General features: G+C 48.4%; 1 protein-coding gene across 3 annotated transcripts in view; it reads right to left on the reverse strand.

Moving 5' to 3' along the window:
• Positions 1 to 2,040: 2,040 nt before the first annotated feature.
• Positions 2,041 to 14,127, reverse strand: part of npas3 (neuronal PAS domain protein 3) — a 227,106-nt gene continuing 215,019 nt past the window's right edge. For all 3 annotated transcript variants that reach the window (XM_030117194.1, XM_030117196.1, XM_030117195.1), the window contains 3 exons: positions 6,026 to 6,173; positions 5,367 to 5,482; positions 2,041 to 3,720 (listed from right to left, as the gene is read on the reverse strand). In XM_030117194.1, the coding sequence (XP_029973054.1) occupies positions 2,066 to 3,720; positions 5,367 to 5,482; positions 6,026 to 6,173 (1,919 nt within the window). In that variant the 3' untranslated portion in view covers positions 2,041 to 2,065. The remainder of the gene's footprint in view (positions 3,721 to 5,366; positions 5,483 to 6,025; positions 6,174 to 14,127) is intronic.

Raw genomic sequence — 14,127 nt, forward strand, 5'->3', positions numbered from 1 at the left:
CACAGAGAAGACAAAGGACGAAAACAGCTACAGTAGCTCAGTATATACTGCATATAGTCAACACACACAGAGAGAAGTCGCCGGAAAGACGTTTGACAGCCAAGTGACACGAAACACATCGGAAACACGGTTTTACGGCTTAATCACACTGGGTAATAAGGATGACGGGATGGCGAAGACCGGGCTGTCAACTTCAAAAAGATGGACAGTATCCTTTTTTATAATAATTATTACTTATTCTTGTCTTTTTTTTTTTTAAACTTCAAAAACAGTAGAAGAAAAGTAAAATTTACAAATGAATCACAGTGCTTTTTAAACACCAAAACTTGTGAGAGTAACACTTTTTTTTTCCTTTTTTGTTTTTGTTTTTTTTCTTTTTTTGGCAAAGGAGGCTTGGGAAGAAAACAAACAACACAAAAAACAGGAACGACAAAGACAACATTGTTTAAAGGAATGTGATTTTTTTTTCTCTTCCTCAAAATAAGTAGTATTCTTTTTTTTTCGCAGTTATTGGATTGATTGTTTGAGAGTTGATTGAAAATGCATGTCTTTATTACAATCTCCATTGTTGATATGTGGTTTTCTCACAGGGTCCGGCGATGGGATGGAAGAGAGTGGATCGATAAGGAGAGACTTGTGGAGGTGACTCTGGTGTAGAAGGAAGAAAACGGAGGAGGAGGAGGAGGAGGACGGATTAAAAAAACCCAAAAAAAACCCACCATCGTAGAAATATAAACAGTGATCAGACAGGAGCCGGTCGAGGTTTTCAACATTCATTTTTCAAGTTAGCATCGCTAGGTAATTAGCCTCAGTCTCACTGAGAATTAAAAGTGATTGAGTAAGAAAATACATAGAAATAAAACACGACAGCTCAGAGCCTAAAAATCAACCAATCGGATTGGTGTTGCCGGGCGGAGCCGACCCTCGTCCTCCAATCACATCGGAGCGAGTCAAACACTGACGCCACTGCTAATTTAGAGGCTCTCGTCTTATTTCTGACATTCCTGACGGTCAGAAAACGCAACAACTAAAAAAATGTTTAAAAACAAAAAAAAAATCATTCCTCCTCCGGTCAAAAGAAACAACAATCAGTCCTTCAGCGAGCTGTGGGTTTGATTCCAGCACCCACGTCAGCCAGCTGAGTCAGGGTAGCACCACAAATCTGCAGAAACGACAGGTAGAAACGGAGAGATCCCAGATGACCCAGACAGAGCGAGAGAGAGAGGAGATGGGCAGAGATGGAAGAGGAGGAAGAGGAGGTCATGTTTGGTGCGAGACCTGTAGGTAAACTCCTGGGATAAACGAGGAAGTAGTAACATTCGAGAATTCACAGGTCATTACCCGGCTGAAATTGCTTTTTTTTGTTTTTCTTCTTAATGCTTGATTTGTAAGTTAAATCTGAGCTAGAGTATTTTATAAAAAAAAAAAAAGAAAAGGGAAATAAACCAGCATTAACTCTCTAAGCTATTCCCTCAATCGAGAAACGTCCTCAAAAACCTTTTTTCAAAAGATTATCAGTGAGAGAGCCGACCTCCCCCAGGTTTAAAAACGTCCCTTTGTTTTTCAAGCCTTGATCACATCAAGATACACGAGGAGAGTTACGAAGCCCTGTACCTTCCTCCTTTAAATACACACAATCAGCATCTTCATAAAGACGCAACAGAAACAAGTCAAATCATAAAAATTATTCTCCCCGTCAGGCTCCGGCGGAGTCCGTAGGCAATACGAATTCTCTGTAGGCAAAAGAGGAACTTCTTTACAAGAAAGAGTAGTCTGTTCAAGAGGAGCAAAGGGAGTGAGAGAGAGGAGGAGAAGAGGATGAGGAGGAGAGAGAGGAAGATAGAAAAAAGTATTGGGGACATGTTTGAGAGTCATTCATGTCAGTTACACAAGCTCAGTAGCTCAGATTCAAAGTGCTAGAGTAGGTCTGTGGTCCGGTCCTGTCCGCTCTCCCCTCCCACAAACACAGTGCTGCGCCGCGTCGGCCGCAGATCGCCAGGAAACGGTTTGTTCTTGAACTCAGGAGTGGTCTTCAACACAGTAATGCGGTCTGGGATGATTGGTCCTAGTCCTCCTTCCTCTCCAGGGGGGTCTGCGTGGCGTGGATGCCGTTGCTGTACACCGGGAACGGCAGCGTCGAGAAGAGGCCCTCCGCCGTGGTGAAGACGTTGGCCGCCGTCGGCATCTGGCCCCCCAGGGTGCCGTTGCCCCCCGTGGCGGCCGGGGATCCGACGAACGGCCCGGCGGCCGCCGCCGCCGACATGTTGAGCCGGTGGACGTGGTGGTAGAGCATCTCCATCGGCGTCTTGGGGTCCAGGCCGAACCCCGAACCGTCCACAAAGTTCATGGCGGCGTTGGGGAGGAGGTTGCCTTGTGCCATGGCGAGGGTGACGTCCGCCGGCGCGTACCTGATGGTGCCGGTGGTGTAGACCCGGGGGGACGTGGTGCTGGTGGAGGCCAGGGTGCCGGTGACCCGGTGCACCAGCGGCAGCACCACGTTCCCGGCCTGCAGGCGCTGCAGCGCCTCCAGGTCGCCCGAGTACAGCAGCGCCGAGGACGAGCCGGACGAGGACGACGAAGACGAGGAGGACGAGGAGGAGGAGGAGGAGGAGGAGGAGGTGGTGGGGGTGCCTTGCTGCTTGTCCCGGGGCGACGCCGACAGGGGAGGGGAGAGGGGGTCGGCTGAGGAGGCGCTGGAGGGCGGAGCTAAACTGGCGGCGCTGGACGCAGAGGAAGGGGCGGAGCTTCCATTGTACGGAGGCTTCCTCGCTCCTCCGGCTCCGCCCTCGGTCCCAGGAGGGGTGAGGACGGACTCCGGAATGGCCACCTGGAGGGAGCCGCCCTGCGGCGAGGGGAAGCCGTCGTGGCCGCCGGGCGCGGCGGGTTTGGACGTCATGCTGTACGGAGACTCGTTCCGGGAGATCTCCCGGTTGGGCGGGTAGTTCCAGATGCTGCTGTCGTTGTCGAAGTTGATCGGCTCGGCCATCTCGGTCTTGATCTTCAGAACAGAAGACGAGGCGTTGGCTCCGGAGGGGGAGCTGGAGGAGGCGAGGAGGTGGGCGGGGGCGGCGGCGGCGGCTTGAGAAGGGTCGACCAGCGAGGCGGCGTCTCCTATTGCTACGGGACTCGGAGAGTTCGAGGACAGACGGAGTCTCCGGCTCCGCGACCCGTCCCACTTCTGAACTTTTCTCCTCTTCCTCCGTTTCTGGAGCTTTGCCCCAGCGTCAGAGCCGTCGCAGTCCTGCACCCCTCCCTCCTCCTCCTCCTCCTCCTCCTCCTCTTCCTCCTCCTCCTCTTCCTCCTCCTCCTCTGATGAAGACGTCTGCGAGTTGTGCAGCCGTACTTCTTCGCCCTCTCCGTAGTGCTCCACTTTGATATGAAGCCCACCCAGGTTACCCAGTCCACCGATGGCACCCAGACCTCCTAAACTCCCCAGACCGGCCAGCCGTCCCAGGCGGCCCCCGGCTCCGCCCCCGGCCCCGCCCCCGGCCCCGACCTCCTCCGGCTCCTCCGCCTCCCCGTCGGAGGGCTCCAGGCTGTCGTCGCTGTCCTGGCTCTCGGGGTTGCTGGAGCAGTCTCCCTCCTCCTGGCGCTTCAGGTCCTGCTGGGAGGAGCAGTGGGGCTGGCCGGGCTGCTGCTGCCGCTTGCTGTCCATCTCCGGGTCCTCGCTGTGCTCCGCCTGGCGGCTCGGCTTGCCCTCCGACTTGGCGTTCTCATTGTCTGTGGAGATAAAAGAGGTAAGACGGGTTAGAAATGAAGAGGAAAGACAAAAATCTCCGCCCTGTGTTTGTTCTCTTGATTCTGTTTGCATGCTTTGCGTTGTCTTGTGTTTTCTTCTTGAGTTAAATTCTGTCGTCCTTGGATCCACTGATGTGTGTTTAGCAGTTGTAGCTGCTGCTGTTCAGGCATGTTGGCGATGTCCAGCCCATTACACACACACACTTCGAACACCCTGCCAGCACACACTGAGGCCAGCGGCGGCCGGCTGGCAGCGCTCGCGCTCCCTAATGGCGACACAAATGTCGACTCAGTGGCTGCGTCCGAGGGAAACCTCACATCTCCATTAAGAGGCTTTTCAAGCAAAATACACTCGATATCAAGAAGAAACCATGAAGCGAGCAGCTCTGAGATTCTCCGAGGACCAGAGGGTCGTTTGATTCACGGACACTGCTCTAGAGAAGGGTCAGGCGTTTGTATGAAGCATCAATTTGTATCAAGAGAGAGACAAAGCATTTCAGAGGGACAAGTCAAAATGTGGAAAAACATTTGGAGGGAGTCTCTCTACCAATCTATCTATGCACAGTTACATTATGTAGCCCTGAACCACAGACTCCAAGCGTAAAAACATGTGAACAGCGATCCGGAGAGCAGGAGCGTGGAGGCAGACGGGCCCTCCTGCACCCGGGGCAGAATGTTCCGGGGCTGGCTGCCAGCTGCTCGTCCTGCTGGAGGAGAGCGGCTCTGGCAGGCTGACGGCTGGAAGGCGACGGCAGCTGCAGCGGCTTCAGCTCCAAACGGCCCGAGGAGCTCGGATCAGCCCGCCTTAGAACCTCACGGATGAACCTTCACCTCCGGCTTGTCGGGGTTCAGTCTGCTCACGGCCAGCAGGGGCAGCAGAGGAGCAGAACTGGCGGACCAAGACTTTCAGTTCACCAGTTTACCAGATCGCAAGGCGAACTTTGAGACAGCAGCGGCTGCAGGGTGGCGCCAGGGATCACAGCGGGCTCTGACACAGATGTCAACAAAATGAAACACTTTCTACAATCTAGAGAAGACCGGGGGAAGTGGCGAGAGTGGGCCAGTCCACAAGCGTTTGGCTTCACTGTGACGTTCGGCCTAACTACTATGTTGATTTGAGACAAAGATAACAGAAGAAAAGCAGAAACAGATAATGAGACATGCCGAACTGGGCTGATTCTGGAGAGTATCAGGAAGGATTCTCTACATTGTCTTTTCAGCTGAAAAACCTCCGCTTTGTGTCTTTGTGGTGTTGTATTGACTCCTTTTCGTGCATTGTGGCCTTTTTCCTGGAGGTGTTTTGGTTCAGTGTGGAGTTTGGAGGCATTTTGCATCGCGTTTTATCATTTTGTCATTTGGTGGCAGGTTTGGCGGCGCTGCCAGCGAGCGCTCGCCGCCTGCAGCTGTTGGCAGTGTGACGCTCGGGCCTGGCAAACACAACACGCTGGCAGCCGCCGATAAAACATCTCTGGCTTCTGTCTTCCCGCCTGCGTTCCTTCCTGCTGCTCGCTCTGCTGCTAACTCGTAAAGAGGCGCCGCAGACGAGTTTGTCAAGGCTTCTCTCGCCCTTTGTCCGTGACACCAGAACTCATGTTTCCAGACTCATGATTTCTTTTCCTTTCGCTCACCTGAGTTTTCTTTGGACTCGGACTCAGAGTCTGAGGTTTCGGAGGACTCCGAGGTTTTCTCGGGCAGGTTTGGCAGCTGAGCGATGTCCATGGGCGTGTCTTTGTACTCTGGATTACTGCAAAAGAAAACACAGGGAACACCTTAAATTCAACTGACGCTCCATCAGTTCCTGGCAGGAAGAAACGTCGATGAACCGACAACGAGGAGAAGCAACGAAACACCTCAGACAAACGACCAACCTGTTCTTGGAAAGGGGAGCTAAATGCTCCTGAACCATGCTAATCAAAGGCTAATGCTAATGCTACTAAGCTTGGAAGGTTTTCAGGATTAAATAGACGTTCCTCTACAGCAAACAGGAGTTTAGTAAAAAAGTAATGGAGCTGCTTAAACCACAACTATTCCCCAAGTCAGGGAGAAAAAGAGGCTCAGCTAATGCTACAAGTCGGTTCACTGATCCAGTCGGAAAGAGAAGAACTTTTCAGTCAGCTTTCCAACAGTTTTCAACCTAAAACCAAGGAGATCACTGACAGTAACCACTGACCCCGACGAGTCTGACACCAGGCGCCCCAAAGCTTCATCACGGACGTGAATTTATCTTTCTTCTCATGAAAATGAGAGTCTGTGACAGGAAGCGAGACGCCACGGTGGCGGCACCGACCTGAGGACGTAGTTGACCCAGATGATGTTCTTCTCGTTGGCGTTCTTGGCGTTGATGGCGATGGTGGCGCTGGACTGGATCCAGATGTAGCCCCCGTTCTTCTGGATCCAGCGGTAGTACTTCGTCACACACTGACCTTTATTCATCACTGCGAGACACAGAGGGGGGAGGAAGACAATCATCAGTTTGATTATTAAAAACATCTTCACTACTAGCCTGGAAAAGCAGCTGAGTTTTATGGCGTTAAGGTTTTGGTCTCTGATTTACTATCCTCCATGTTTGTCTCTTATAATCCACAGCAGAGACACCGAAGGGCATCAGGACCTCCCACAACACTTTGTCTCCCGAATCTTTTTATTTCAACAACCTGTTTCATACTCTGACGCGCTCTGAAATCACCATGGTAACCACAGTCAGCAGCTGATTGGATGATTGCAGAGCTTCTTGTCTGACATTGTCAGGAGGATCAATCTCCCTCCAGAAATGTTCGGTGTCTTGTTGAAGTTCGCCGCTTGATCTTTCCGAACCACTGAACATGGTGACACTGCCCGGCTGGTTTGTACGGCGCAGGAGAGGAGAGAGGAAGTGGACAGAGAGAGAGAGAGGGAGAGAGAGAGAGAGAGAGCGAGAGAGAGAGAGAGGCAGTCATCAGATGTCATGTGACAGCTGGCTTAGAGCTGCTCTGCTGCTGCCGTCATTAATCAGACCAACACACACCGCCAGCATCTGTGTGTGTGTGTGTGTGTGTGTGTGTGTGTGTGTGTGTGTGTGTGTGCGTGTGTGTGTGTTTTCTCCAATAGGTTTCAAACAAAACACTCTCCCCATAAAACCCTGAATCTGGAGGGTTTCAGCGTTTTACGTCCCTTCAAAGTAAAAGTTGAGGAAACACCTGATCGGCGCTGTGATAAGCCCGGAGCCGGCCTCTGGCCCCGCCCCTTTTCTCAATATCAGTACCAATCACTGCAGAGCAGTCGAGGCTGACAGAGTCTGTAACAGTGAAAACGGAAGGTTCTGAGACTCCTGCCCATCAAACCACTGACTGATTCTGTTTTGAGTCCTGAACCCCGGTTTGAATCCGTCTCAAAGTCCGCCTGTCTGCCCGTCTGTCGCCCACAACTGGAACGATACAAAGTCTGCTCCTCTGAGTCTGATTCTACAGGAAGTCTACTAATCTGAGTCTGGTTCTGCAGAAAGTCTCCTCCTCCACACCTGGCGTATTATTTGTACAACGCTCTAATAAGAGTCGTGTTCCACAGAGAAGCAGAGTTCTTGTGATGTGGAAGAGCTGAGAGGTTCAGTCTAAAGAGGAAGCGTGTGTGAATGAGATGAAGAGTTTGAAATCTCCTCCAGATCTCAGAGCCTCAAAGCCTCCTGTCATCGTCTCTTCAGCTGAAACAGAAACACCCCGCCTGCTTCCTCAAGCTGACACCTTCAAAAACGAGACTCTCCCAGGTCGTTCTGGAGAAAGTCGGGTGAAGTTCAGCTCCGGAAATCCTGCTGCATTTTATTAATGTGACACGTGAAGCAGCGCGGAGGGTCTACTTCACACTTTGAGTGATTCAGCTGCAGTACCCCCGCTGTCCACCAGATAGTGCTGTGTCACTGCAGCAGGATCCCTCCCCGGCCCGGTGAGGTGGCCCCCGTCACCCCCCCCCACCCCCACCCCGTCGCCTCCACCTTGCTCCGCCCCCGCGCCGCCATGCGGGCAATAAATTTGGCTAAATTAAGCACTAAATGGTTATCTCAAGCAATATGTATCGGCATTAATCAGGAGCCGCTCAAACAGAAACAGTGGGAGACGAGGAGCCAGCGCCACTAAATTCATATCCCTCTCCTCCATTTAATTACGGACACAAATAGGTTTTTCCATGGCGGAGAAGAAGAGAGCGAGAAAGTGGGAGGTGATTTATCGAAAAAGAAGGCCAGTAATTAAAAACTATTACAAACTAATAGCATTGTTTAAGACGACATCCCCGAGCTGCAGGAAGGGACTCTGGTCTGGGAGAGAGAGAGAGAGAGAGAGAGAGAGAGAGAGAGAGAGAGAGAGAGAGAGAGAGAGAGAGAGACAGAGAGAGAGAGAGAGAGAGAGAGAGAGAGAGAGGGAGGGGAGGAGGGAGACACGGAGGGGAAAATAACTTGTTTGCATGTTAAGGCAGAGATGGTGAGATCACGTCACCTTGAATGTGACCTTGCTTTGTTTGTACGGCAGAGTAAATAACGACACAATGAGTACACACACACAGTCACACACACACACATGCACACACAGTCACACACACACACGCGCGCACGTATACACTCACACACATTCCAGCTCTCCGCCTTGTGTTGAACTGTTTCACACACTCTGTACATGAACACTGCATTTTACTAATGAATGTAAATCCTACCTGATGACAGTCGTCAGTCACTTCCTGCTCTCTTCTCACCTCTTTATTGAAGTATTTCAGTTACTTTTGAAGTTTCTGTACATAAAGGCAGCGAGTTAATCGATAGAATTCCTGTTAGTGTCAGTGATACTGTTGTCAGCATCAGGTAGTGGAAGGAAGATGCTCTGTAATCTGGATGTTAGAGGAGGAAGATGCTCTATATGGTTATTTGAGTTTCGTCAGTCGGTTGGTGACGCTGTTAATGTGTCATTATCTCTTGTCAGCGGCAGAAACATCGATTATTGATCAGTGCAGATGTCAACCCGTTTGATAGAGATGAACTTGCTTCCAGTTTTTCAGTATAAGCAGCGTCCATGTGGCAACGGCGGGACTCGAACCGTGCTCTTACTCCACCTTTAAACGGCTGTCTGGCTGATGGGCCGCTAATGAAGGAGGGGGTGAGGGGGGTGAGGCGGGGGAGGGGGGAGCGCTGCAGGCTCGCCTCGGGCTGCAGGAGAGAGACCGACAGATTAAAGGACCAACATTCCCTTTTAACGTCTCTCCACCTCGTCCGTCCGTCGCTCTCGCTCTGCCCTGTCACAGTCTGGCTTCAGCATCTTCACCATCCCTTCTTTTTTTTTACCCTCTTCTGTAACTTGTTTCCTGCGTCCACCTTTACCTCGTTTAGCCCGCCGGCGTGCGGCACGTTAACGCACCGCAAATTTACGGCCGTGAAATTGTTTTATGGAAATGTCCTTCCTGTCCGCCAGGGGACTTTATACCTGCCGGTGTGTGTGTGTGTGTGTGTGTGTGTGTGTGTGTGTGTGTGCGCAACTTGCCTATTCATTTTGACTGTATTAAACTGACAGTGTCCCTCTATCGCCCTCTTCTGGCCCCCTGAGGTTCAGCGAGTTGCCATTTTTACAGTACAGTTACTGTGATAAATTACAAATTGCTGTGTTAATTCAGCATCTGTCGGATCATCGTTATTGATAAATCAAACAATAAGCAGACATTCTGATGATGCCCCTCTGCTGCCCTCTGGTGTCCCACTGCAGTACAGCCAGTAAATATATTTACATTTCTTCCTGTTCCTTCAGTTACAGAATGTAAAATGAAATATTTCCTTTGGTTTTCGCAGTTACTAAAACACACATTCACACTCTATGCTGGGAATCACAGTATGGTTTTTCCTGAATGGTGCGGAGTGATCGGGATCCGATCGGACCTCCATTGGGCAGATTTTTTTTTTTCTTCTCAGGAGCCTCAGATTGGCGATGCCATTTGAAATCTTGTGCTTTGCTTTGCAGCAGACGTCCAGACTAAGAAGAGCCAAATCTCCTAAATACCAGAACGCTTTACACCTCAGACCATTAAAACAGAGCCCCAGGACTCCTTTCACCACGGCCACAGCCAAGCAGCTAGAATCAGACTGAAATCATGGATCAGAGAGAGCGACTCCTCACTCGGTCCGGACGGGTCCTGCAGTTCGTGTCAGGCCACTCGTCGGTGTTCAGAGTGTTTTCACTATAACATTTACATACACACATGAATGTGTGCAGAGAACCGGATGATGGAAACATTCAGAGGTTCTTAAACTGCCCTTCTTTGACATTATTGGTCCATTGAATTGGCCTGAATGTAACAAATGTCTCCATGTTTGCAGACGATTCAGTGGTGAATTTCAGTAAATGTACATTTTGTTAAATTATAAGTGAATCTATACAGTCACAAAACAGCCTCAAAACAGTTTTAAAACACATTTTCAGAGTCGATCTCCTCGCATTTACATAACAACTATTAACTATGACTGAGGAGAACAGTTACATTATATATATAGTATATAGTTTTTTAAATTACATTTATTTAGTTTTTCCATGTTGACAGCAGGGAGCAAAGTGGTGCATTTTGAACATGCTGCTTTCCAGAAGTCTACCAGTGATGGTGGTGTAGATTCCAACAGCCAAAATCACAATGACATAAGTTTTTCTTGAAAAAGTTGTATAAATTTGTCACAAGCAACATTCAACTGACCGATGCAGTCAGACGGTGTCATCAGGAGGTTTCCTTTGGAAACACACCTGGAAATGTGGTGAAAAAATAGATTATTTGGCTAATCTTACGCTGAAAATTGTCAGATTAGGACAATTTATCTAGAGTTACAAACATAAACAGAAATCTCGTGACCTGATTTTCACTTGGTTGGTTGAAAACTCCATTAATATTCAGTATTTCAGTTCATCTCACATGACGGAGCTAAGCGGTGCCAAAAATACTGTTTATAGAAAAAGACGGTTCTGACTTTGTAGGGTAACTGGTCCCCACATTCTGCTAAGAACAAGAATATGTGTGTTTGTTTTGTCCTTTGAACATTGCGAGGACCACAACAAGATTTCAGAGCAAACAGAATGAGGACGTTTGTTATTTACAGGCGGACTTCGCTGGACGGATCGCAGCGAAACGGCAGTTTACCGCTTTGCTTGGTCCTCGATACGGAGCATAAACAGGAGTGTGTCTGTGTGTGTGTGTGTGTGTGTGTGTGTGTGTGTGTGTGTGTGTGTGTGTGCGTGTGTGTGTGTGAGCGATTCATTAAAGGCGCAGCGAGTCCAGAGAGACGGGCTCTGCTAAAACGCCTGCAGGCTCAAACTCTCTCTCTCTCTCCCTCTCGCTCTTTGTCTCTGTGTCTCTCTATCGTCTCCCTCTGTCTACAAACATCTGTCTGTCCGTCAGTCGCTCCTGCGACAGCTTCTCCTTTGGTAATTTCGTTTTTTATTCTCCTCCTTTATGTGCGTCCAAATCTCTTTTTTTTTCTTCTCTCTGAAAAATTAAACACTCATTTCTCTCCTGGATGATTTTTCATGGCTCCCCGTGCGACGTTCCTCGACTCCCTCTCTCGACAAACGCTCGTCTCTCTTTGTGTTTTCGCCCATTACGACTTTCTTTATTCACTTTATTTGCTTTTATTGTGAGAAGACGAGTCGCGCTCCTCCCCTCGCTCCTAATCGTCCTCATCTTTCTTCTCCTCCTTTGTTCCCTTTGCAGGTTCACTCTGTTCCACCTAAACTTGAATATTGTTTCCCAGAGGAAGTCTTCACTAATCACACTGAGAAAATCTGTGTTTAAGGAATTCATCCATTATTGGAAACTATTTCCCAGGATAATAAATGTGTGACAAAAAGTTTTACGACTTTCTCATTGCAAGCTTTCACCATCTATTTTCTGATGTTAGAATCTGAGCTGCTAACTTACTTTCAACTACAATTTTCACGTTAGTATTACAGCTGCTGGATCGTTTTATTAATCTATGCTACCATGTTAGCGTTATACATGCCAAATTACTCGCTGCTAAGTCTGACAATTTACTGTGGAGATTCATTTTTAAGTTTGCTTTGCAAATAAATGTCTTCGAAATTCACTTTTATATGTTAGCAACTCTAACTCATTCAGTTGTTCTCACACATTAGCATTAGAACTTGTTAATTTAATGATCTATTCTCACATGATAACATCAGAACTTATTAATTTAATGATCTTTTCTCACATTTTGTCATTAGAATGTATTAATTTAATGATCGATTCTCACATATTAACATTATAACATTAATTTAAAGATCCATTATCACATGCTAACATTAGAACTTATTAATTTAATGATCTTTTCTCACATGTTAACATTAGAACTTATTAATGTGAGGATCTATTCTCACATGTCAGCGTCATCTCTGCTCGTTTTGTCCACCTTGACACATGAATCTGTATTTTTTACTTTCACCAGAGTCGTTTTTACACAGGTCTGGACTGAAGCGAGCGCTCGTGTCCTGTCGTGCTGATTTTAAGGCGGTGTTTCGTCGTCTCTCATCCCGACTGGTTTTAGGGCCACATGAAGTGTCGTATCTTCCCGTCTCTCCTTGGCCAAACGAGCGTTTTGTCCTCTGCTCTCTCTCTCTTCTGCGTAAATCATTCAGTTTCAGGTTTTTTTTTTTCTCCTCCTCACTGAAGAAAAGATGAATCTGCGGTCGATGCTGCCTCGTCCCGCTCCCCGGTTCCGTGTGTTTTCTCTCTGAGAGGTGAGTTTCTGGCTCTCTGCTCAGTGGAAACGAGGACAGATTGACTTTGAGGTCTGACCCCGGCTCAGACCGGCTGTCAGCAGGTAATGATGGAGACTTAGAGAGCGCCGCCTCTTCACAGAGAGGGATCACGCCTCGTCCTCCACTTAAAAAGAAGCCTTTTAAAATTTAGATCCCCGTTGAGAGAACGGGCTTTCCCTCTAAAATACACCTTGATCGATTCCCTAACTATCCGACTCCGGCAGCGGCGAGGGAATCGGGAGCAGACGAGCAGATAAATCCCACAGAAGAAAGGAAAGAAGAAGAAATCAGAGCTGCGAAAACAAAAAAGTGAAGAAAGTCTTTCTGAAAATCATGACATCGGGAGTTCTTTTTTTTTTTTTAAGTTGTCTTGAGTGCAACAGAATATGTGAAACTATGACAGTTCTTTTTCAGTCAGAAGGAACTTTTCTGCGCAGTTCTTGAAGAAGCTGAGTTTTCTTTCAGTTCTTGGTTCAAATGAGGAACAGACGAGTCGCAGAATCACAGAGTTTCTGCTGAAAACTCTTTAAGCGCCTCACTTTCCCTGTAAAGTCCTGTTTACACAACGTTTTCAAGTGAAAAGGGGAAACTTTCACAGCGTCTGGTGTGTCCGTTCACACGATAACGGAGCTCAGAACCCTGAAAATGCAACTTTTTGAAAATTGTGGATTCAAAAATGCTGACACTCCGTGCAAACAAAGGAAAATCTTTTGAAAAGGTTGCTACAAAGCAGCACATGTGGATTCATCACAAAAACAACCAGCAGTATCAACTAGCAGCCCAACTTGCTAACTACATTGTTTAAATGGTTATCTTTCTGAAACTGTTGCCGTGTAAATATAAAGTTTATCTGAAAGGAAAATAAAGAAATGATGCTTTTTCACCAGAAACACTGTAAAAGTGGCCTAAGAGAAGCTGTGGACTGCCACGTGAACAGTACGTCTCTTTTGGAGACATTTCCAGCTATTTGTTTTTTAGACACGGAGATCTCATTACAAACATCATCTATCAACAGGTAACCAGATGCAAAGTAGTATCAGACTCTTTAATTCCTCCGTTTGGGCCCCGGTCCGACCTGTCCCCTGTCTAATTAGACAGGAAGCAGGAGCAGCTGGGAGAAAAGTGGGGAATCATTAGACGGCGACTCTGAAATCGGCTTCCGTGCAATCAGCGGCCGGTTCATGGAGCCGGAGAATTAAAGCGCCCCGAAGAACGAACGATTCCAGAACAATCCGAGAGACGTGGAAGACAGAGGCAGAAATGAAAGGAAGGACCTCCGCTGCCCCTCAGCCATCCATTTCTGAAAGTCCCCCTTTCACAGAGGAAATTAATTTTGAAAGAGGAAGAATAAAATGAGCAGCCGAGGTGACCGAAGGTGCTGTATTAGACTACGCTCCACTAAAACCCGGTCATTTAAACCGCTGGCTGCCGGCTCGCCTCCCTGACCTCCCCCCTCAGTGCAGACTGACAGGAATAATCTCCCTCTGCTCTCAACTCCCTTCTGCTCTGTATTTGGCTGTTTTACACCTCCTCCTCCCCCCGCCTGACCCCGCCGGGCCGCCGTACAGTCACCAGCAGATTGTCACTCAGGATGTTCGGAGGAACTTTACAAGGTAATTGAAAAAGTTTCTGGGAGCTTCCATTA

Source organism: Salarias fasciatus, chromosome 19, assembly GCF_902148845.1.
Source record: "Salarias fasciatus chromosome 19, fSalaFa1.1, whole genome shotgun sequence".
Classification (NCBI taxonomy): Eukaryota; Metazoa; Chordata; class Actinopteri; order Blenniiformes; family Blenniidae; genus Salarias; species Salarias fasciatus.